The sequence below is a fragment of the Liolophura sinensis genome, chromosome 7 (assembly GCF_032854445.1).
Source record: "Liolophura sinensis isolate JHLJ2023 chromosome 7, CUHK_Ljap_v2, whole genome shotgun sequence".
NCBI lineage: Eukaryota > Metazoa > Mollusca > Polyplacophora > Chitonida > Chitonidae > Liolophura > Liolophura sinensis.
In genome coordinates, this window is record NC_088301.1 from 10,230,245 (window position 1) to 10,255,588 (window position 25,344).

Consider the following 25,344-nt stretch of genomic DNA (forward strand, 5'->3'; position numbering starts at 1 on the left):
CCGTCATTTAAGTGAAATATTCTTGAATACGGCGTAAAACAACAATCAAATAAAAAAATAAATAATTCTGGCCGCTGATGTTATGAAAGTGAAAAATTCATAACTGCATCTTTAAATATCACTGAATTAATAAATTAATAAATGAACTATTATTTAAGCCGCTGTACACTAAAAATCCTGCTTTTTATAAAATAAGAAATGACGAACACTTTATTACCCATAGTCAAAAGTGTGTTCCAATGTATTAACTTAGCAAACGATATTGATGACATTGACGACTTTGATGACACAAATATTAAACTATCGATTCCAGGGCAGCGGTAGGGGCACTTGTCTGCCTCAAGAAGTGAGGGTCTCGAGGACAGATTGGGGTTACCGTCCTGCTTGGAGTTGACACAATAGGTTTAGGGGGTCGGGGTGGTCGTGGCGGTTTAGGAGAAGGGTTATAAGTGTCTTTGGAGGGTGAGCTGCATGCTTCCTGGTGGGTCTGTCTATAAGTCTCTTTTGGGGATGGGCAGTTAGCGTCTACAGCACTTGGACTATATCTGCTTTGGGGGGTAGGGTTGTTTGTAAAGGGAGGGTTTGGATTGGGGGAATACGTTTGCCTCAAGGGTGATGGACTGTAAGTCTGTTTCGTGGATATGTGATGTACCGTTGGAGATGGCATGTGGTTCTTTCCTGTGATATTGCTGTCTTGACGTATTCCCTGTAGGAACTCTGCTCTCCTGCCCGGGACCCCGCCTGTCCCCGGTCCTGTGTTAATGACGCCCCCAGGGACAGCGCACCTAGATCGTACTCCTTCTGCCAGCCGCCGCTTTTTTAAACTGTCCATGTACGTCTGAAACTGTATTCTATAGTGATCACAGTTACCAAGGTGTGCCGCCCTGAACGGGTATTTATGCTGAGATGTGGGTTTTATACCTCTCGGTGGTAAACGTTTAGATGATGTAGATGAAAAACTGAGCTTGTTTTTGTAGCCAGCGAATGTTCTACGGTTTGCTTCAAAGCGCAATGAGGGTGGAGGTTGCTGAGACTGTCCGGCAGCAGACAGGGTGATCAAATCCTGAGAAAAATACTGTTTTGATCTCTGGAACCAGATTGATATTCTTTCCTCAGGAGAGAGTTTTTCGTCCGGAAGTTGCGCTCCGTGGTTTTGGCACCCTGGCGGTAACGATGGCGGCCACGTTCGGGCACAATCAGAGTCTGACGATGAATGCGTACTGGTGGCCGTGTAGTAATAGCTAAGTGAGTCATAATACGAAGTGGTGTCCGTGAAGTCGCAACTGTACTGATCATCCAGATACGGGGGGTTACGCCAGCCTGGTAGCCTGCCACCTCCGGGAGTTGGCCACCAGCCAGAAACTCCAGGACTCCTGTAGCAGACGACAGGATCTTCACCACGCAGACCACCCAAGAATGGGGCACAACTTTGCGGGCGGAGTTGTCGTTCGTGACACGGATTGCTTATCGCTGGAGGGATTTGACGTTTAGGGCCGCTGATATGGGCTGGCTGAGTTTGCTGCCATGTGTGGGTGGGTTCTCTGTTCGTCTTGGGCACGTTATTATATAAGTTTTGCTCGCAGCTCATCTGATTCTCCACACGGCTGCTCTGCCCGCTGACGTCCAGTGTATTTGTGTTCCTGCTGTTCGAAGAGCCTATGTCCGTCTGCTCCTCGGAACAATACCCGCGGTGAGACTTCAGCCTGGCTCGACTGTTCTGAGATTTCCGCTGTGGACTTCCTCCAATATTCGTGGTATCACTGGACGGTTTATTTGCCCTACCCTTTCCGGCCGACTTTCTCCACTTCTCAACATTAATAGTGTCAGTCTTGTCTCTTGGATGAGAATCATTACTGACTATCTCCTCGACATCAAAGGCATGGTTACTGTATGACTGGGGTGAGTGGTTCCTTTTCGAATGTGTCCCGGAACTATTTTCAGAATTATACGAAGCAGAAGTCACGGTAGGGCCGCTGCGCCATGGATTCGTGATTTTTGCCGACACTGTTGCTTTATTGGAAACGATGTCAGAGTCAGCCTGATTATCTCCAATCGCCCGTAACCTGTCATGATGACAATGACCTTCAGTTGACCTTGGTGTTCTTTGTGCCACGCTGCTTCTTGAAGCCGCCATGACATCTAAAGTTTTCCGATCGGAATCGTCGGCCGAATTCTCAGTTTCGTCGTAATTATAGCACACAAACTTCAAAATGACGCCGAGGACAAAAGTGCCCAGCATCAACATGGCTACGACTAGTTTGGCGACGTCTGCATGACCGGAAGTCATGACCCAAACAGCTGTCATGAGAATGTTTTCCACAAGAATTAATGTATAATATAAAACGTTCACACATTTTCCGGGACCCGGTCGCGTGCTCACTGAGTCGTAAAGATGGATGGACATTAAACCCGTCTGGCGAAGAATGCAGATGTAGTTGACTTTCCTCAGCTGTAGGTGTGTATAAAGCAAGGACGATGCTAAGCACAAGAGGAAATGAAGACCTACCAGGAGAAATATCCAGTAGGTTAATGAATATATAAAGAGTACAAAAGAAAGACATCGCGAGATCAGTAAGCAAAGCACACCTGTCAAGTGACACAGGTTCAGCAGGACGAATTTAACACCTGATATCTCCCCCAAGGCCTCCTGCTCACACCGAAATGCGAGTTGGGCGAGGGAAAAGGATAATGCGCTGGAAATTATGCAGACAGACACGAAGGCTTCCGTGGGTCTGGGTATGTCATGTAAGATGGGATGTAACAAGTAACCTTCTAACAGAACAGCAGGCAAGAAACTTGATGTCGCCTGGCCTACGACGAGTAGAGAAAACTCCAGCATTTTCCGTCTGTTGAAGGATTTGACGAGGATGACAAGGCGCCACGCCACTCCCATCTGAAAGCAATGTGATGCGATGCAAATATTCTGAGCGATAATACGTCCGCTAAAGTCTTCGTTTTTCATGACCAAAATGGCGGAGACCAAATTGACGACGAGCATCGGTGCGACCAGCACAACTAGGAGAGCGAGGAAAACGTCCAGCTCTCCGCGCAGGTACCACTGATAGATGAGGTAGAAGTACAGTGGTAAAACAGCCAGGTAGAGGAGAAGCCCGACAAAACACAGGGCTTTCTGCACCTGTAACCTGTCGAACATGATGGCGTTTCCGTTTTTTTTTTCTTTCTTTATATTTTCAGCGTGTAGGCGGAGGATCAGCGGTAAGCTCCACAGCACACATAGTCTCACTTGCTGTTTGTCCAGTGAATTGTTCCCAGTGTGAAGGCCATCCTTGTGAAACGCACCAGGACTGTGGTTGTCAGACACACTGGCTTATGACAGCAGCAGGCGACACACAAGAATGTGCTCCATTGAGAGTAGAGCAATCCACTTTCACCCGCAGAATCGACAATGAAGATATTACACCAGCCGAGATGGTCTTCCTTCAAGGGACGATGCTATAGCCAACTTTGTGCTCATATATAATGCCTTTGGCAGCTGAATGAAAAAAAAAAAATAACATTCATCGGTCAACGATAAAAATAGAGGTGACCATAAGGACGGAGCTCACCAGGTTGAAATGTCGCTAGACTTCTTAAACTTCAGGAAGGCAAAGACATGCAGACTGTATGGTTTGCGTTTTCCGCAAACTATGACAACGGCACTGACACAAAACGTATATTCCACATAGGTTACCCCCACAGTTTCGGTTTCATCTCGAAGACAGTTGCCTTAATGTAATTCCACTGCTATTTGCTACATTCTCAAACCACTCACGGGTTTTAATTTCCGTCAAAGTGCGTAACAGCGGCCAGTATTCGTCATTAAAACACAGTCGGTTGCTGATAATTCTCTCTCCCCCATCAAGCCTAGACCTAAAAATATAGAAAAAATGTATATAGTTCAACTGACAAACTGCACAAAATTATCTGAGTTAAATGTTAATATTGTGCTGGATACTTAAAAGGAGACAAACAAACAAACGACAGTCATATAATAACAGAAGAAATGTCATCAAATATGATTGAAAATCATGGAAAATATCGCAGTTATGTTATTGTCAACGGACAGAAGAAATTCAAATTCACAGGTCTTTTGCCACAATACAAAATTATTTGAACACAAATAAATTATATACTGATAATAATTCGATATTATACTCGATCTCTGAACATACAAGCTCAGGCGTTGTTTTCCGCATATGACAAGGTTAATACTGTCAGTACATTACGCTCATGAGAAGCAATGTGTACGCCTTCAGGTACAGGTAGGGCTAAGACATAAGCGGAATTACTCTTTGTATCCTAGCTGTCAATCAGGAAGTAATTACCTGCTGTGGGGTTAAAATATACAAAGACTATATTGTGAATTCCGCACAAAAGCTGTGAATAATTTAAACTGAAAGGTTAAGTAAAAACGTATTAGTCAATCGTGTTATAACCTTCTTTTTTATCCGCAAACACTCACTCACTCAGTCTTTGTTCTCTGACACCAGTGTATACCGTAATACAACGGACTTTCAGGAATCTGTCTTTAGGATGCAGACAGGTTTCCACAAATTTTAAGACAATTCGTATTAAAATAAGTTAGGCCTATGCAAACACACAATCAGCTACATGCACTTTGTCTTATTGCTGAGCTGATGACTATGATTTATCCACGCAGCGCGTGCATTATGTCTCATCGCTGCAACTCCTACTTGCCAATTAAGCTGTTTTTCTTCAAATTATCTTCAGCAATGCAACGCTCTTAATCTTCTGACACCACCGTAGGTCTGTATGACGGTCCATTATGCGGGTACCATAGCTGGGGGGAACAGGTGACTTGTACGTCCCTTTAAACTCCCACACCTGAATATCACACTCGACCTTTGTTTTAAAGACTTCACCGGTTGCCCTTTCCTACCCGCCTTAGTGAAAACCACGTGAGGCTGCGCGAGTCATACCATGAACGTGAGTGAATGCGGACTGGGTGTTTGTGTGTGAAAACAGTCGATTTGCATCAATAAGGCGTGTCTTCTGTGGACTGGGAAGAATGGATGACAAGGGGCTTAACTCTGTATTAGACGTGCTACTCGACGATCTGCATCTGCGGCAAGGAAATCAGCCATGCGCAGATAACATAACAACGGCGGTTAACGTCGCAACCGCATCAACACAGATAACAATGTCAAATCAATTTTTTACGCTACAGAAAAGAAGCGTAATAGAAAAAGGAACTCACATAGAAATCCTAACATATTTGCATTAAACATGTACAGGTTGTGAATGCTGTCCTTCATGCTTTCAGTATATAACATGCTATACATCCCACCATCGTCACATAACGAAGAATTAAATCCGTACAATTGTTCGGAAACTACATGTATTTTCATCCAGTACGACTCTTACAATATAATCTTGTCCTTGTGCAATACGAATTTAATACAGTTTCTTAACAAAGTTCTTTAGATAGACCTCCTCCCCATTTTCCATCCCACTGTGACAATGAAATTTTTAACGTTCGAATCCGGTAGCCGAATGACCCAAGTTTAAATTTGTTTGCGTGAGGAAGATGTTTGAAACTTGCCAAGTGGCTGTATGGTGAATTTTTGTCCAAAGCCTTGGTTTACAGCTTTCCTGTATAATATAGTCTCCGCCGCCAGATATATACAGGAATTTCAATAGAGCAGACGGGGTGTTGAATGGGTATAATTTTATCCACAGAGCTCAATGGTGAACCTGCTGTAAATTCGTGTTCCTATCTCGACACTAGAGTACATCAGTTGTTGGCCTACATTGGCCACGGAACCTCCGGCCTAACGTTCATGTGCAGCCAAATCACGGCTGCCCTGAGATTTCCCGTGTGAGGATGTGCCATCTACATACAGTTTGATCTCAAATTTGTAACCACATGGCAAATGGCTCAGAGTAAATCAGGCTTTATTGGAGGTTTCAACATCGTTGTTGACTTTAGCTGGAGGAACGCAAATTGCCTAAACTTCCGATTGAATGTCGACTGCATTTACTCCGAAAATTTGGCGGTACAGAGAGAATCCCTCTGTGCCCGTGAGCCTGTGCGTGATTATACGTCTGTTTTGACACGGATTACCGTGGACAATGCACATCATTGTCGAGGAAGACATCCCGATTAACTCTTGAAAACAATTCCACTGTGCTTCACATTTAGGCACATAATCAACAGCAGCATGCAAAGACGAAGACATCGAGCCAAAGTACATGACGTCACACTCCACGTGCTGCACCAGGAGATAGTTTATACAGTCAAACTGATTTTTCCTTGCAAGCCCATTAACTGTATTTTTGAATGCTATTGTTCAAAGCGGGAGATGCTGCCTTTATTTTTGCTTTGCAAAGCGAGATCAACTTTCAGCGGTGCAAGCCGTTCATAACCTAACCTAAGGACAGGTAGGCCTACGTATTTTAAACCCCTTCATACAAATGTAATATATTTAATCCACCTGCCCGGTCATGCGCAATAACTTTTCAAAAAATATGCATGAACATTGTGTTTAGAGGATGGCAGACAATTATTCTGTGCGTAAACCATGTAAATACAGACAAAATGTAAAACATGGCAAAGTCTGCCTGTGGGTAAAATCGCAACTTTTCCGAAGAGTTACTCCAGAGAGAATTCTTTGGTTAGAACAATCATAACAGAATACTTTTTTTTATAAAAAGACATTCTAAGCAATTCCACACGAATCTCAGGTGAAAAGGACAGAATTCAGATAAATAAGCGTAATATCACACAAAACTTCGTAAATCAATATTATATATATCTTTTCTTGTAAGTGGCGTCGCTTTGTGGCCTAGACAACGTCTAGTACAAAAACGTTACGAGAAATATAACTTATGAAGTTTTGTAAAAGTGAGCCCTGGTATTTCTGAAACAATCAGATCAGGGTTAGTTTTATACCAATAACAGAATTAGCTCACCTGTGATTCTACATAGGAGCCCAAAATATAAAAATGACCTGTTATTCTCCGTATGAAACCCCAAATATAAGAAATCTGTATATATGTCCCAGGAAAATTGTCTATGGAACAAAACAGAATGTCGTGTGTTCGAATGTTTTCTATGCATATATGATCAATGAAAAATGATTTATTTATTCATATTCATGAAATGTATTTATAAAGCAAAACCACGCTCTTTGCGTAGCACACGCATTCAACAGACTGCATCAAATGCATACATGCATCGACACTGTTAAAACGCATACATCTCTAAAATATGATAATTTGCATGAATACATCCCACGTTGTCACGATTGTGTTATCTTCAAATATATAAATAAGAATGCATAAATACAATACAGAATTGTTTGTAAACAATAAGACTTGTTTCAGTAACAATACCTGTCATCAATAAGACTTGTTCCAGTCCATAGTCACACCTGTCACAAATAAGGCTTTTTCAAGTCTCATAGTATCATAGTCCACCCCAGCTTTCACCAATAAGACGTGTTCCAGTCCCGTATTCCACCCCACCTTTCACCAACAAGACTTGTCCAGTACCGTAGTTCGCCTCGCCTTTTCACTAATAAGCCTTGTTCCAGTCTCACAGTCCATCCCACCTTTCACCAATAAGACTTGTTCCAGTTCCACAGTCCACCTCAACTTTTACTAAAAACACTTGTTCCAGTCAATAGTCCATCCTACCTATCACCAATAAGACTTATTCCAGTCCCAAAGTCCACCTCAACTTTCACTAAAAACACTTGTTCCAGTCAATAGTCCACCTTACCTTTCACTAATAAGCCTTGTTTCAGTCCCATGGTCCTCCCCAACTTCTAACAATAAGACTTGTTCCAGTCTCACAATCCACCCAACTATACCCACAAAAAACGTGAACACGCCCAGAAGCAGATCAAGAAACTCCCATGTTCAAATGACCTGTGTAGAGTAGCGATGTATACATGCCGATAACTTTATCAAACTTCTCGCCGTGTATTCTGTGTTTTTAATGTTCCTTGTACAATATTACGCTCTACAGTATAGTCATTTTCCGTGTACACTATTACGCTTAAGAGTATAGTCAATTTCCGTGTACACTATTACGCTCAACACTATAGTCATTTCCGTGTACACTATTACGCTTAAGAGTACAGTCATTTTCCGTGTACACCATTAAGCTTAATAGTATAGTCATTTTTCGTGTACACTATTACGCTTAAGAGTATAGTCAATTTCCGTGTACACCATTAAGCTTAACAGTATAGTCAATTTCCGTGTACACTCTTAAGGTTAAGAGTATAGTCAATTTCCGTGTACACTATTACACTTAAGAGTACAGGCAATTTCCGTGTACACAGTTACACTCAAGAGTATAGTCATTTTCCGTGTACACTTTGTAAGGAATCAGTATTATCTTCAGAGTACAGCTCTACAGTATGATGCTTATGGGAAGCAATCTTCATTTTACACTATCAGACTCTGAAGTACAGAGTATCACACTTACGTGAAGTAATCCTCATTTTAGGCTGTCTTCAGAGTATACAGTATCAGACTCGTACATAGCTATTGTCGGATCTCTCTGTGTACAGGTAACCCCAGCACGTGCCGTCTGGGGAAGAAGACTGGAAGCATGTTAGTTTACGTGTGTTTGTTTACGGTAAGCACACCTGGTTCTACAGGTAGCCCAGTGTAATAACATAGCCCGCCCCCTAAAGCATGCCCTAATGGATGGCCTGAGCGACAGCTAACGGCATCGGGCCTGTCACAAAGGCCAATACTTCATACCTTAATCAGTGTACAGGTGGAAATCTGACATTCACACTTATGCTTACATCTGCATCAAAATATCGCCCAGGGCATGTTAACCTTCTCTGTGCTGGCATTCTCGATTATACACATTAGGCCTGACTTAAATATGCGGATTCAGATGACAGGCGGCGATTATTTATAGTCCAGTTTACTCTGGTCCAAAAAAACAAAAGGCAAAAAAGGAGCAGCATAAATAAAAAAAATGAATAAATAACCTGTCAGCTTGCCTACTTCCCGTCATCAGTAATAGAATTGTGTTTGTTTGTCCGCTCGAAATGATCCAGTGGGTGATTAGTCCAGCCTCGCCTCGCGTGTAGCCAGGAACACCTGTGACGGAGGATAGCTGGAGAGCCAAAAGACACAACCCTTAAACATCCTTCGCGGAACCACTCCGCGCTACCTCATTAATATTAATGCGCTGAATTACAATGAGATCTGGCTCATTTAGATCGCTTAACGTTCATTATTATGATCCTCACGATTATCTGTGTTACAAACAGGTTTATCTGGCTTTGATGGCCGTTGTCATTTTGCTTGATCGTCTGATACGATCAACAATAATACCCACTCTGAACAGTCAGTCTGCCCATCTACCAGCGTAATTAAATTAGATAATTAATGCAAATAAGCTGGAGAAATTCTCTCTGACAGTTGAATGAGTTCGTCCCGACGGAAATGAATATATCTTTTTTCCCGGTGTGTGTGTGTGTGTGTGTGTGTGTGTGTGTGTGTGTGTGTGTGTGTGTGTGTATAACGCCATGCTCATCACCCTTTCAAACAGCACGCATCCTGTCTGCCTAAAACAATCGTGGACATTTACTATAAAGTACCAACCTTTAAGTATTCAGGATTGCGCATTCACTGCATTATACAGGGAATGACGTAAACAATGCTGAGTCCCTCGTTGTGTCGCTAATGTCCATAAACGACAGGTTATTCAAATCTACTTATATACATGTATATATAGCCGTATGGATTACCCGCCAAACCGTGACTTTGTAGGCAATAACTCGAGCTATAATCCTAGTTGTAATCTAGACTATAATCCGAGCTATAATTCGATCTATAATCCGAGCTATAATTCAAAACAGAATCCGAGCTATAATTCAAACCTGGGATTAGGAGAGGATTACCCTTGACGTTTCTGGTTCGGATGGTATTATGAGCTGTGCGCTGTATGTGGCAGATGGTATCATGAGTTGTATATAACTCAGATGCTATTGTGAGCTGTATATGGCTCAGATGGTATTATGAGCTCAGATGGTATTACGGGCTGTATATGACTCAGATGATATTGTGGGATGTATATGGCTCAGATGGTATTATGGGATGTATATGGCTCAAATGATATTATGGGATGTATATGGTTCAGATGGTATTACAGGCTGTATATAACTCAGATGATATTATGGGCTGTATATGGCTCAGATGGTATTATGAGCTCAGATGGTATTACGGGCTGTATATGACTCAGATGGTATTATGAGCTCAGATGGTATTACGGGCTGTATATGGCTCAGATGGTATTATGAGCTCAGATGGTATTACGGGCTGTATATGACTCAGATGATATTATGGGATGTATATGGCTCAGATGGTATTATGAGCTCAGATGGTATTACGGGCTGTATATGGCTCAGATGGTATTATGAACTCAGATGGTATTACGGGCTGTATATGACTCAGATGATATTATGGGCTGTATATGGCTCAGATGGTATTACGGGCTGTATATGACTCAGATGGTATTACGGGCTGTATATAACTCAGATGCTATTGTGAGCTGTATATGGCTCAGATGGTATTATGAGCTCAGATGGTATTACGGGCTGTACATGGCTCGGCCAGCGCGTCCATTGAACACTGTTGTACAGTTCTGGGAAAGCAATCGGTCATTAATGGTAGACCATGATATATAGCGGTTATAACAATCCATCATGTAAAGTAATATTAAATCTTGCACAGACACCAGCGGGCAAAAATTAATTTGATCCACCCGCTGGTGCAAAACAGTACATTCCTTATCAGTTATGTATACATGTAACTCGTTTGACAGCTCCGAAGAAACAAAAGTTCATTTTCGCAACTTGTCGCAGTATAAAGAACACAGGAAATGGCATAGTTGTCCATTTCGGTTCAACCGCGGTATAAATGCTAATGTCCGTTAGAAGAATGAGAAAGATACGGCCATCTTTACAATATCCGGCTGATTCTAACAGGACTGATAGCTAGATCGCGAATGCAGCAGTGAAGCTAAATGCAAGTGTGTGTATATGTGGTAGTCTCGTTTTTGAACGTCACTCATATTTCGAAAAAAATAATATCAAGAAAATAAATTGTAACTCCTTGCTTTAAACTACTCCTTGGGCGGTACAATTAAGTTCAGCGCCACTTTTAGCGCTGTATTTCCGCAGCCGTAGCATGCAATGGTACTAAAGAGATATTTTATTTCCAAGCACAAATTAGCTCTTGTTTTTAATTTTTTGTCGTGCGATCCACCGCTTGAAAAAAAAACTTTTAGCATCAGACTACATAAAGCAATCTTTGCTTCTGAGATACTGAGGTACAAAGGTCTCTACAGTGGATAGGAAGGGCCGCCATGGCTAGACTACCGGTATTTGATATCATAGTGGTCAGTCCAGGCCACCGTTATATTGGCACTTTAGCGTGAAGTGACATCTGTACACTATGTTGCTATTACGCCCAGCATAAAGACTATCAGGTGAAAGTTTTAGGTGACACGACCAGGAGAGAATACCTGTAATTTGTCAGCTCTTGGCCAGGTATAAGGTTGAGTGGGTTTTAGCCTGAGGCTGGTAAGGCTTGATTCAGACAAAGATATATCACATGCCATTCCCTTGTCACCTAATCCACCTCCCCCGATCACATACCTTACCCCATCATCCGGGCCCTATCCAAAACCTGCCATGCAGACTGTCAAACTGTTAAACAGAAAATGTTCAAACCTTCGCACACTTCTGTGTCTGTCACCTGGCGAACCCACTCTCAGTGCTCGGACCAACACGCTACATTTATAGCGACGTGCCGTTGGTCAGCAGAACAACCAAAGGCACCAAAAATCCGGATTTAATGAAGGATCTGGGGATCTCAGGCAAACTGCCTTCCTGTGCGTTCTCAAAGAAAAAGCTTATCTCCATTTGTTTGGTTAATCATTTACGAGTAGTATTAAACTGTCAGTCGTTCGGATATGGAGCCGTTCAGGTTTTTGATCAGGTTTTACACCGGCTAATAAAAGTCTTTGAACTTTCCCGCCCAGCTCGTGACCACTTAATAAACTGTGAATATTACTCTGTGCATGGGGAAAAGTTCCACACTCTGTTATAATTACATGAACCTTTAACAGCTATGAGATATTTCAGGGTTGAAAAAATCATACATGAGGTTGTATAATCAAGGAAGACGTTTTTATATCAATTTTTCATTAAAACTGTGTTCCTCCAGCTTGCATACACATTTTTCTTTATATACACTTTATCTCTCGGGAACTAAAGAAGTTATGTGTGAGGGTAGCTTCCTTCCGCCAGATATCCACCAATTTGTTGAATGCTCATCGTTACGTTACATAATACGCTCAGAATTGTACACTTAATTATAGGTACATTGCGGTTAAGGTTGATGGGCCTTCAGAAAGGTGATATAGGCTCCAGAGTTTCCACTGGAGCAGAACAAGGTGTTTTTTTTTTGTTATTAGGACAAGATCTCAATAGAGCAGGACAAGTTTTCCTACATCAGCACAACATCTCTTTAGTGCAGGAGAAAGTTTCCTCTCTTCAGGACAAGATCTCTTCAGCGCAGGACAAGATTTCCTACACCAGGACAAGACCTCACTAGAGCAGGACAAGGTTTCCCCTCATCATAATAAAATTTCACTTGAGCAAGACAAGATTTGCTCTCATTAGAACAAGATCTCATTAGAGCAGAACAAAGTTTCTGTCATCAGGACAAGACATCACTAGAGCAGGACAAGGTTTCCCCTGAGCAGGACAAGGTTTCCCCTGAGCAGGACAAGGTTTCCTACATCAGGACAAGATCTCAAAAGAACACGACAAGGTTTCTCTCATCAGAACAAGATCTCATTAGAGCAGGACCATATTCCTCTCATGAGAACAAGATCTCATCAGAGCACGACAAGATTTCCTCCATCAGGACAAAATCTCAACTGAGCACGACAAGGTTTCTTCTCTTCAAACTAGCACCATCAGGACAAAGTTTCCTCTCAGCAGGAGAGGGTTTTTTAATCAGAAAACATCTTTTCCTGAGTACAGGGTGAGATTTCATCGGATCAGGACAAGATAAATTCTGGAGAGTGCCTGCTAACCTCACTTGGTTAATTTACAAATAATCATTACTGTTTTATACGTACACAGATGACGCTCACTCAGAAAAAGGCCGTGACGATGGGCAGTGTCTTCAGAACGGGACAAAATATCGGTGTCTCGTCACAGGTAAATGAAAAGCAGGTGAAGTCTCCCAGGTATGCGGGCCACGAAACACGAGGCAGTTGTCGAGAATTTTATCGCAGATACCACAGATTAACTTAACGTATGGAATACACAGGTGACATGAAGTCGCGGTGTACTTCAGTTTGTAGACAGGTATTGGGCATAACGCGCAACATACTCGGTAATTATACCGATTGTCCGATAAAAGGATATCTGATCAAATTACAGCGTACTTTGTAACTGTTTGCACTCATGTCGTATACGCTACTCATATATTTATCTTCATGGTCGTTATTGCTAATGCAGTCAAGTAACTAATCGAGATACAATCGCGATAAATGATCCCACGAAGCTTTAGTGTTGATCCAACGATCTACAAGTCTACCTGTATGAAACACCCAAGGTTAAGCTTGCCTAATGGTGGCAGTGCTGTAATGCGAGCGTGAACGGATGAAATGGCCAATAGAAATAAAGCATACACAGCGTTTTCAAAGGAACGAGAAATCAGGAAATCAGGATATCATCTCAGAATCAGACTGGCTTATAATACCACTCGTTAAGTTAGTAAAGAATTCAAGCAGGGGCCAAGATTTTATAAGCCATATCCAAACTCAAGCATTATCTTTGCCAGGAAATTGACCTTGTATAGATTAAACTTTGTTATAAGCAAGAAATCATCCGTCATCTTGGTTGTGTAATAACCAAAGCAGCGCATGCCACAATTAGACAAGCTTTACGTTGAGAGCCTGTACGATGCATGTAGATTTGAATAGGCGCAGCCTCACCACTGGTGTCCTCGCGCGGAACTACTTAATCAAAATTCATCGTTAAAATCGTGTCAGGTGTTTTTTTAGTACAATGATACTTTAAATACGTTAGATAAAGGGAATGTGTGTGAATAACGTACTATTGCCAAAGGGAAAATGGCGCTGATTACGTCAAACTGTATCACAGACGATCAGCTGTCACCTATATACTAACAAAAAAAAAAATAAAAAGGTATATGTCACATTTGAAAATCACGCGTTGAAGACTCTGGTGAATTCAGCAATAAATCTTAAACGAGAAATCTGTTAGTCAAAGAGTCAGCCGTCATATCTGTCAAGTAAATAGCAAAGAACGCAAGGCCTAAAACGCAAGCATAGATCTTATCATGTGAATCGACCTTGAAGAAAGATATACCAGTATATAGGAAATCGGTCACCAAACAAATATGGAAATTCGGCCATCGTACATAGCCACGATGTTAGACAAGAAATCTAACGTAATCTTTGCCAATAACTTTGGTTAAGCAGCTTGGAGTATAGATGACAATGCTATGTATACACTGCACTTAGAAGCGGTTTACCCTGGAGCTATATAATTACTGTAGTATACACGTATACGCGTGTTGTAAGTTGCAGGTGCGACATATATCTCACATACCTTTACAATATATATCTCATATATACCCCTACAATATGTATCTCATATACCCTTCCAATATATATCGCATATACCTTTACAATAAATATCTCATATACCCTTACAATACAACACTTTGAACCTGGTGATTGTCGTGTTGGATAATCAAGTATATATGTAAATATATCAGACTAGAAAGGACTTATACGACGGCTACCAGCATTATGGTAAGAGGAAACTATGCAGCGTCCGGGGGAGAATGTATTCTAATTATGTATTGTGCGTATTGCACGTTGTAAGTGGTATTTTCCACCGATAAAACTGACCCTAATGGTGTAAGCGAAAGATTCCTGAGTCATGGCGTGAGATACTCTAGGTAATGAGACATATGAAGCTATCATAATAACCAATATATATTTACTATACGACGCGTGTATTCTAGTTATCTGGTCTCCACCGTGAGTAATATACGAGCTTCACTCCACATGGTAAATGACTCAATAAAATGTTAACGGTAAATGAACGGCTGGGTTTACCTGTCAATTGCAGTTTACCTGCACAGGTATGTACATGTAGCGGTATACTTACCCAGGTGTAGAAGAACTGATCGCTTCAGCGTGAATTAGTTCTCACCTTCGCTAATATAAATGATTAAATCAGCTTTTTAACAGGTAACAAAGGCCACTGATGAGAAGCGAATAATTATCAGTGAGAACGATCAGAAAAGAGACCGCTGTGAGGAAACTCATCAGCATTTACACCTGATTAAAAATAACTCCTACTTACTCCCGAGCTTTGCCGCTCGTACAATGTATATACATACAAGCTGGCCGTCATTTGAATGCTACTGCATATACAAGTGAACGATAATACGGAGCGACCAGCCTGACGCGGCTGTAATGAGGCTACATGGTGCAGACATGAATATTCATGTGGACAGGGTCCGGACTAAGGGTTTACAGTCTTGCGTGCGTCCGTATACCCCAGCAGCTGTCATACTGAAAAGTTATAAGTGACGACGAATCTTGACAGTTATGCTCTGTTTTCTGCGGCTCGATGGTGACATATCTTTTATCTGACACATTTTTAAAATTTTTTTTGTAAATAAATAAATAAACTATAACTTGTTTACGAACCAAGTATATCAGCAGGATAATGTTGGATTTTCATACAGAGATCTTATAATCTCAAGTAAATCCTTTAATCCATAAAGATCTATACGTATAACCTGCATGTATATATATATATATATATATATATACATAATCACGTAATCGAGAGCAAGAGAAAACGTGCAGAACGATTTAATTTCTGTCAGCCGTATAAACAAGCACATACATGCCCTATTAAGCGAGAGTAATGCGCAATTAACTTTTTTAAATTCGAATGTAAAGATCAAATCGTTTATCGGGACCTCAAATTATATATTTCCATAGCCAAAAGGTATGTTTACTTGTAACAAGGAAATAGTTAAAACGTTCGCTAACGCATTGTACACACCATAATATAAATATACATTCACATTGCCCTATTAATTCTAAAATTTGGGACACCTGATCTGCTTATTTTAGCCAATAAATATGTAATTTTTACGGGAATATTGAGTTTCTTTTTTCTCACACGGTGAGACCACCTAATGAACAACACACTCCTATCTTTATTTTTCCAAAAGCCTGGATAAGAAGTGTAACATTTTACTTTCATCACTACTAATATCTGTCCCAAATGTTAGAAGAATTAGGGTACATGGCTTATGCTTTTGTAGCTGAGAAAAAATACATTCGTCTATAAGCTGCTATAAAGCCAAAACTTGCAACAACAAACCTGTACACACACAATATATAGAGGTTTGTTAAAACGACACTTTTTCCTTAGACAAGTAAATTTATAAATATCCAGCTTAAGTGTGGTCATGTCAGCCGTGCTTCGTTTACACACACTACAGATCGGTCCCCGGGTATATAGTGAAAGAGAAATAAAGCCATTAATGTCGTGTTAAGTGTGTCTTGCCTTCTCGTGTTTAATGGATAGTACTTAAACCAGGCGTGAGGTAAAGAACAATTAAGACGCGCATAGAAGACTGGAGTATGTCAGTTGTAGAAGTACAGGTAACGTTGTAAGGAATATGGATGTTTTCGTCACTCACCTGTAAATGACTGGATGGGTAGTGTGTATCCCTGTCCATCCCTGGACATATGTGTGTGGCTAACAGGCTGGCACGCTACTCGGGGAACTGTTTCCACTCGCTCGCATACTCACAGGTATATTATGGTTGACTCGTCGTGGAGTGTGCTTGGGGCATGCTGAGGTGACGCAGACTGAGCTACGCACAGGGCCTGACTGGACAAGGGCTTCTCAACCTCTATGAAACAGCACTAGATTTCGAGCATAAGAGCCACTATAGTGCGGTGTCTTACGTGAACAGGCTCTTAGCAGAGCTTCCGTAACCCCAGCTGTGACAGATTTACCACCCATCTGTCGTCTGCTACATCTGGGATCTGTCCTTGTTTTCCTTCACTTCTTGTTAACTTTATCAACCTGTGCCCAATGCTCGATCACAGACCACACACGTGCAGTACTAACTCCACACAACACACTGTACTACCAGGTATGGCTTGACTCAGGCAGCTTATAGTCTCTTACAATCGAATAGGATCAACTGCTCCCCGCAGCTTATCACTAGTACATATCTATAGCTCGGAGAATTTATCGGGGTAATCGAATCGGAGGCTTTCCACCGGCGACGCAAAAACTTCAGCGCTGCAGTGTACAGTACAAGTGTATGAATCAGTGACCTGTGACTGGTGCCCGTACAAACGACAGGGTGGAAGTAGGGTGGGAAAGGTCGACAAAATACCGTATTGACACCAACACAATGCCCACAACGGATCTCATTAGCTGGCGAAAGTTTCGACATGTCCTATATGCCTGTCTCATATACACATCAAGTGATCAATGCACTGGTTCGATCAGGATCAATGAATTCACAAATAAACCAGACTTATACTGGATACCTTAACCCGTGTATGCTCACCACCGCTGGCCAAGTAGTTTAAAGTGTTACACACAATTGAATCGCCATTTGCATTCAATCAAGGATCTTGTGAGTCCGAAAACATATTCCCTTTAGTCAAGTTTGTCACCAGTTTTTTGTGTCAGCTTTGTCCAAAAAATCAATCATGCAGTAAGTGAATGATTGATCAATTGATTTCATGTATTTATTTATTTATTTGACAGTTGTTTAACGCCATAATCAAGTATTTACATATATATATATACGATGGTTGTCAGTTTATTTGGGTTGGAGGAAACCTGGGTTTCCTGTGGTATACCACCTTTGGCAAGTTACAGGCAACCTTTCTGACTTGTAATGTATAGATAGTGGTCGTCAGTGAACGTAACATTGCACAAACGGCTACAGGAATGTCGTCGTACAGCGCTTATATTGTCACTGCACATGAAATATTCTTTAGTATATATGGTGCAAAAACCTAATCAAATAAACAAATAGCCTATATTGTCACCTAGGGCCCACAAGAATACAAATTCTGTGTCGCAGGTCGGAATTGAACTCGTCCATCTTGTGTCGTACTGATTGAAATTTATTTTTAAATAATCTTTGTTCCATGCAAAAAAAATTTTCATAAAAGTTTTTATTCACTTTTTTATGACTGCGGTCAGTTTTCTGGGTGGGGGATACCGTGCCGGGGTATCAACCTTTGGACTACAGCGACTATATAACATCATAAACTATATAATTGTAGTTTGAGTTTTAGCCTGAGTATGTGTAAAACACACTCTTACCTGTACACATGTCCCTTGCCTCATTAACTGTTCGTAATTAATACCGAATAGACTATTGTTTCTGGCAATTTGAGCGAGACGCAAGCGGCATCTGTTGTTTGTTAATTTCATCACTACCTTGCTCCTTCAAATGACATCTAAAGGTTTGTTAAACTTCACTTACTTCAAAGAGGGAAGCGTTAATGAGACAACTACTGAGGCTCAGTTATCTCACACTTAAGATATGTATAGACCTATTTTACAGATAGTTATAGTGTTAGAACAAAAAGTGTTGCTTGGGGGTATACATGCAACACCAACCCTGTACGCTGTGTTAAAATAGAAACAGTGCGGCGGTATACATAATTTAGTACATTGTAGTGGTCTCCGTGTCCGAGGTAGTTAGCATGCCAGCACGGCGTATTGGCCCAGGAGCCTCTCACCAGTGCAGTGAGTTCAAGTCCAGCTTATCTCTTCCTCTCCGGCCGTATATGTGGATGATCTGGATGATCGTCGGTTTCCCCCCAGGCTCTGTCCGGTTTCCTCCAACGGTTTACATGTGACATAATAATCTCATTATTCTTGATAAAAAAATGTATTGAGTACGGCGTAAAACACAATCAATGAAAGAAATAAATAAATAGGATATTGTAGTTCTCTTAAAGTTCCATGACATCTCCAAATTAGCTGACCTCACATTATAGCCACAACGCTGACATATTGCAAACACCAAGTAGATATAATTGGGGCGGCTCGTGCTAGGCATAGCAACTGAGTTGCCTATAGTTAAGCCATTATACTGATACAGGTCAACCAGTCGTTGCATTATCCCCTTCATGCTAAACGCCAAGCGAGGTGTGAATCGACCCAGAATTGATCACGGATCTACCGCTCCCGAAGCGGATGCTCTACCAACTGTGCTATCTGGGAGGGTGCAAAGAAATATCGGAGTATAAAGTTAAGCTGACCGTTTAAATTGTAAGCCACCCAGCGAGAATATCGGAGTATTAAGATAAGCTAACCCTTTAAATTGAACGTAATGCAGGGAGAATATCGGAGTGTGAAGATATGCTCACCGTTTAAACTGTAAGCTACGCAGCGAGAATATCGGAGTATAAAGATAAGCTAACCTTTTAAATTGAACGTAATGCCGGGAGAATATCGGAGTGTAAAGATATGCTCACCGTTTAAACTGTAAGCCAGGCAACGAGAATATCAGAGTATAAAGATAAGCTAACTTTTCAACCTGTAAGCCACGCAAAGAGAATATCGGGGTATAAAGATACAGTAATCTTTTAAATTGAAAGCCATGCAGAGAGAGTGAGTGAGTGAATGCTTGGGGTTTAACGTCGTACTTAACAATTGTTCAGTCATATGACGACGAGGGAATCCTTAGAGTGCATGTAATGTGCCTCCTTGTTGCAGGGCGTATTTCCACCGCTCTTTTATCTGGTGCTGCTTCACGGAAACGTCTTACCGAAGGCAAGTAAGTCGCCCCACCCAAGCCATTATACTGCTGCAGTATCCCCTTAGCGCTGAATGCCAAGAGAGGAAATTACAACTTCCCCTTTTAAGGTCTTAGGTGTGACTCGACCCAGGTTTGACCCTGGATCTACCGCTCGCCAAAGCGGACGCTCAAACTATCGTGGCCGGTCTATGCAAAGATCGGAGTATAAAGATAGGGTAACCTTTCAAAGTGTAAGCCACGTAGGGAGAATATGAGAGTATAAAGATAAGCTTACGTTTTAAACTGTTAACCAAGCAGAAATTGGAATTGAAGCAGCAACGCAGAACATCTAATGTTCTAAATGGAAAGTCCATTCACACTCGCTTGCACTTATAACTCTCTTCACAAAAAAAGAAAGAGAATACCTGACACCATACATTACATCATATTTATTTTAAACATTTGATTTCAAATGAATTCCATCTCTTGTAACACTGGCAAAAAAAAACGAGACAAGGAGCATAATCAGACATTTGATAGGTACAATGTTTTGTACATATCTGTCATGAATGAAATACATACCAGTACAAAGTGCACAGTGCTAAACAATATATACATTTATCTCGTTTTGTAGGCATTTCTGACTTTCTGTAGCACAGTACTAATCCACAAAAATAATGAAACCCTGAATAAAGCAAACAACCATACCAAAACAATAGTCAATGTTTTTTGACATGGCTTAAAATTGTAACAGAAACCCAAGGGCATAAAACGTGTCAAGGGAGATAACCTTTTGAGTTTGGCAATGACTTGCTTTTGTGACCAGTCATGTGGATCACTACACGTACATGACGTTGTGGCTTTGATGAACTACTTAATTCTTTCTTATGGGTATGGGAGAGAAAAAATGGGACAGAAAGAAAACAGCACACATTTCATGTGAGAACATCTATTATTGTCGTTACATTTACAAGTACATATACGACATCTCGTGAGTTATAAGGGGTTTGTTCTAAAAAAAAAAAAGAAATATATTGTAAATCAGATTTTCTTGTTTGTCATTGCTGCACAGGTGTAGATGAAATTTTGCATTAAATAACTGAGGTATGAGAAATATGGTATTTACAGATTGTAGAAAACTTTCAAGGGGGCCAAAACTTTCAATAATTCATGGCAACTCAATTGCCTGCCTCCTAAAACATCACTCTTCCATGTTGAATGTGTACTTTCCTGTAGGCACAATGTGTTCAAAAAATATTTCCTACTCGCACATCAATGAAAAATATGAGGTTTTCGTCAAAGTTAATTAATATCAGATGTACAGACAAAAAAAATCTAACCTACAAACCAAACACCTGACCTGATACACTGTCAGCATTTATAATATGACTGCCAGGATGTTTCCTTCACAAAACTTCCTATTCAATTTCTTTTTTATCTATTCGAATAGGGTTCAACGTTGTACTCAAGAATTTACAGCGCAAAGGTGTAATCAAAACTGGCCTCAAGAAAGCTATATAAATAGTTTGGGTTATTATTCCTAGGTTTGCTGTATTCTTAGCTTGGGTTGGGACTAAAATTTGTCCCAAATTTGCTGTGTAATTGGTTTCCCTGAGATTAAAAATAGTCCAAGGTTTACTGTATTTGGGCTGGGATTAAAATCAGTCCCAGGTTTGCTATACAAGTATTTGGCTCTGGGGTTAATACTGTGATATGTTTTAACCCAAAAATTGTGTCTCAATGTGGAGACCGAAAGTAACAAGCCACTTTGTAACATTTCTAACTCTGACCAAATATCTTCACAACTTCTAGGGTTAGGCCGTTTGTCACTTAGAGCAGGACTACACTTCGTATGTATATAACCCTGCATCCGTCCCTACTGCCTCCACTATCAGCAACGCATCTTCTAACAATAATCAAGCCGTAATAGAAACGTTTCAATTGGGAAGTCAAACCAACTTCCACCATCATTCATGATCGATCATATGGAAAGGCAGGTGCAGGCAGCTCAAAAAATTCTTCCACTGGGAATTTTGATGGTCATTTTTTTTTCTTTTTCCATTCTCAAATACTGACTTCGTTGTCAGTAGTCTAGATTTCAAACAGCCAGCCAGAAAGACATCGTTTCAAAAGTTTCCACAGTTGGATTATTGTTAAAAGAAGGTTTGCTGCTGCAGGGTTTGACATTGTGATTATCTGGGTAATTTGGGGACTTAGTGTACTTCAAACATTAGGACGGGCTTGAGCTGTATTTGATAGGCGTTTTACACCGCACTCAAGAGCATGGCGTCCAGAATTATGGTGGAAGGAAACCGGCCAGAGCTCGGTGGAAACCCATGACCATCCGCAGGTTGTTGGCAAAACCCTCGCACGACGAGTTACGTGAAGTTCCTACTGTGAATACGAAAATGTGCTTGGCTTTGTGTAGACAATATATAAAGTGTACAGAGTTTGGCTAGATGGGCTACTGCGAATTTAAACTATAACATCTTAATGGCCTCTAAGTCGAAGATCTGGTAAATATAAAAGCAGTGTTTACGCGGTATCTACATAAATCTAACTGAATGTTGTTCCATCTAAAACAAAACAATATACGCAAATGCAAGTGTTGTGACGATGCGACCATACAAAACAGCCGCGGGACTCAGATGTAATGTTCATGAATTCAGAATGCAGGCAATTTTACCAGGTATGCCCATTTTGTCCTGATCTGACCAGAAAGTTGAAAATTACAGACACTTACATGGGAATCCATGTTGTTGGGGTAAAAGAAACCGATTCATCAGAAAAAGTATCAAAATCTTCATGCTTAAAGTTTTTGAATGTGAGCCCTTTTTTGATTAATTCAGAATTGTGGAGGTCAATATACCTCGCAGCATATGGCCCAAAAAGCTGACATTGCAACTGCTATATCCCATCGCTTAACACTTGCTGACATATTAAACTTCAACTCTGTCAGTTCAAAGATAAGGGTGAAAAAACAGGTTCAAATTTGGGCTTGTTCTGTTTGGGAGTGAATCAGCACATATTCTGAAGTAGAACGATGAACCGCTTAAATTTATCAGCAAACAATTCATTTAAAAAAAAAAGGCATATTTATCCATCTGTGGAACATTTAGAAAATATATGAACAAATGATAGACATGTATTCACAATCTTTACATGCGAATAGGGCAATGAGACCTAAGATCTTAGTCTATATTTTGAGAGATCATCTACCCATTAAGAAGACTTCCAATTTAGGGAAACAAAATGGTCATGAAAAATGCTATGAATACCATATCAACAAAGACAGTAGAATCAATGCTATTTAAGATGGGCATTTAATAAATCTCTTAACAGCATTTGTTATTTTCTCGCAAGTCATCCATGCAATTACTATTACTGACACGTTTTTAACTCAGTTTGTAACATGATTTTAACACAGTTTGTCAGATGTTTTTAACCTAGTTTGTGAGATGTTTTAACCTAGTTTATCAGATGTTTTAACCCAGTTTGTGAGATGTTTTTAAACCAGTTTGTCACATATTTTTAACTCAATTTGTAACATGTTTTTAACACAGTTTGTCAGATGTTTTTAACCCAGGATGTAACATGTTTTTCTCCCAGTTTGAAAGATGTTTTTAACCCACTTCTAACATGATTTTAACACAGTTTGAGGAGTCAATTAGAGTTTAGCAAGTAAGACATAGTGTTTGGCAAGTAAGACGTAGTATTTGGCAAGTACGACGTAGTGTTCAGCAAGTGAGATGTAGTGTTTAGCATGTAAGACATAGTGTTTAGCAAGTAAGACTTGGTGTTTAGCAAGTAAATGCACCTGTAATGACATGGTAATGATATACAAATGTAGCGAAGCACATGCTACTGGATAAAAATAAAACAAAACAAAAGAATAAACTTAACACAAGAAATGCAAAGGAAAGAAAGCACTGCAACTGCTACCTGTACTGTACAGTAAAAATGCATCTCAAGATACAGTAGCTTAGTATTCTGAGAGCGTTAAGATTTTTATCTAAAAACAACTAAAATTACCTTACAGTTCCATTGTATTACAGAGATAAATGATGTAAATCTTGTCATGCGTTTGTCACCTTAATTTCCGAATGTACTAACATTATCCTTGCATTTAGGCTTTTGGTCATCATATGTTGTTGTCACTGTGGTGGCATGGTGTTTTCAAAAAGCCTGAGAGAGGTGAAAACGTCTAAGTCATATGTCAGCTTTGATTGCAGCTGTTGGATTATTCAATGATCAGGTTCAATGACCATCAGTCTTCTCCACAAGATCCTTGACAACGATTAGCTCATACACAAAGGATCTGTCGCTCATGCTGGCTTCCTCTTTGATCGTACGTGGGAAGGTCTGACAGCAACCTGCGGATGGTCGTAGGTTTCCCCCGGGGCTGTGCCCAGTTTCCACCCACCCTAATGCTGGCCACCGTCATATAAATGAAATATTCTTGAGTATGGCGTAAAACACCGATCAAATAAATCAAAGGATCTGTCACCAAGATGCCTGTAAACAAGTTCTCTGTCAACCAGACGCCTGTCAACAAGACGCCTGCAAACAAATTCCCTGTCAACAAGATGCATGTAAGAAAATTCCCTATCAACAACATGGCTGTAAACAAATGCCCTGTCAACAAGATACCTGTAAACAAGTTCCCGTCAAGAAGACACCTGTACCCCCTGAACAAGATTCCTGTAAACACGAGCCCTGTCAACAGAATGCCTGTAAACAAGTTCCCTGTCAACAGAATGCCTGTAAACAAGTTTCCTGTCAGCAGAATGCCTGTAAACAAGTTCCCAGTCAACAGAATGCCTGTAAACAAGTGGCTGATCAAGAAGAATTCTGTAAACATCTGACCTTTCCATCAGTTACTTCCCAAAGTACTTCACATGAAAAATAACAAGATTAGAGGGCAAATTATCCATTAGTTCAACCCATAAACCAGATTCCACATTGGCCAGATTAGTCAGTTTCTTGCCTTAAAAGAGAGGTACAGTTTTTGTCAGTCAAAACAGAATGATGCGGATTCATAAAATATCCCTACATGAGCAAGGCTGCAAATTCATAGCAGTGACGTCCAAAATGCACACCAGAATTTTTTCAAAATATTTTACAATTTTGTGATTTTTGGCAGGAATCTGGATCTTAACATCTGCATTTCCCTGCACTTTGGCCCATTCTAAGGTAAGGTTAAGTAATAATGTCAAGCTGGTAACATTGGTATACAATATGATCAAGCTGGTAACACAGGTATACAATATGATCAAGCTGGTAACACAGGTATACAATATGATCAAGCTGGTACCACAGGTATACAATATGATCAAGCTGGTACCACAGGTATACAATATGATCAAGCTGGTAACACAGGTATACAATATGATCAAGCATATTTGGAAACTCCTGATATCCACATTCAATTAGAGCAAGTTTTTTTTACAAAACTAGGCATATGAAAAATAGCCAGAGATGTCA

The 25,344-nt window shown here is 40.6% G+C and overlaps 2 protein-coding genes across 2 annotated transcripts; one reads left to right on the forward strand and one right to left on the reverse strand.

Annotated features, from left to right (window-relative positions):
• Positions 1-223: 223 nt before the first annotated feature.
• LOC135471585 (uncharacterized) lies at positions 224-16,901 on the reverse strand. The gene is made up of 3 exons (XM_064750871.1): positions 16,777-16,901; positions 3,773-3,870; positions 224-3,493 (listed from the first exon to the last, which is right to left on the reverse strand). Exon 3 carries the CDS (start codon positions 3,152-3,154, stop codon positions 296-298), a length of 2,859 nt encoding a protein of 952 aa, XP_064606941.1. The 5' UTR covers positions 3,155-3,493; positions 3,773-3,870; positions 16,777-16,901; the 3' UTR covers positions 224-295.
• A 7,470-nt stretch (positions 16,902-24,371) lies between these two features.
• On the forward strand, positions 24,372-24,725 carry LOC135470634 (uncharacterized). Its single transcript, XM_064749669.1, has one exon. The coding sequence runs from the start codon at positions 24,372-24,374 to the stop codon at positions 24,723-24,725; it is 354 nt and encodes a 117-aa protein (XP_064605739.1).
• The last annotated feature ends 619 nt before the right edge of the window (positions 24,726-25,344 follow it).

What these genes read in the sequence shown, in the direction of transcription:
- LOC135471585 (XM_064750871.1), bottom strand. Translation starts at nt 3,154, where the DNA reads ATGTTCGACAGGTTACAGGTGCAGAAAGCCCTGTGTTTTGTCGGGCTT.
- LOC135470634 (XM_064749669.1), top strand. Translation starts at nt 24,372, where the DNA reads ATGCCTGTAAACAAGTTCTCTGTCAACCAGACGCCTGTCAACAAGACG.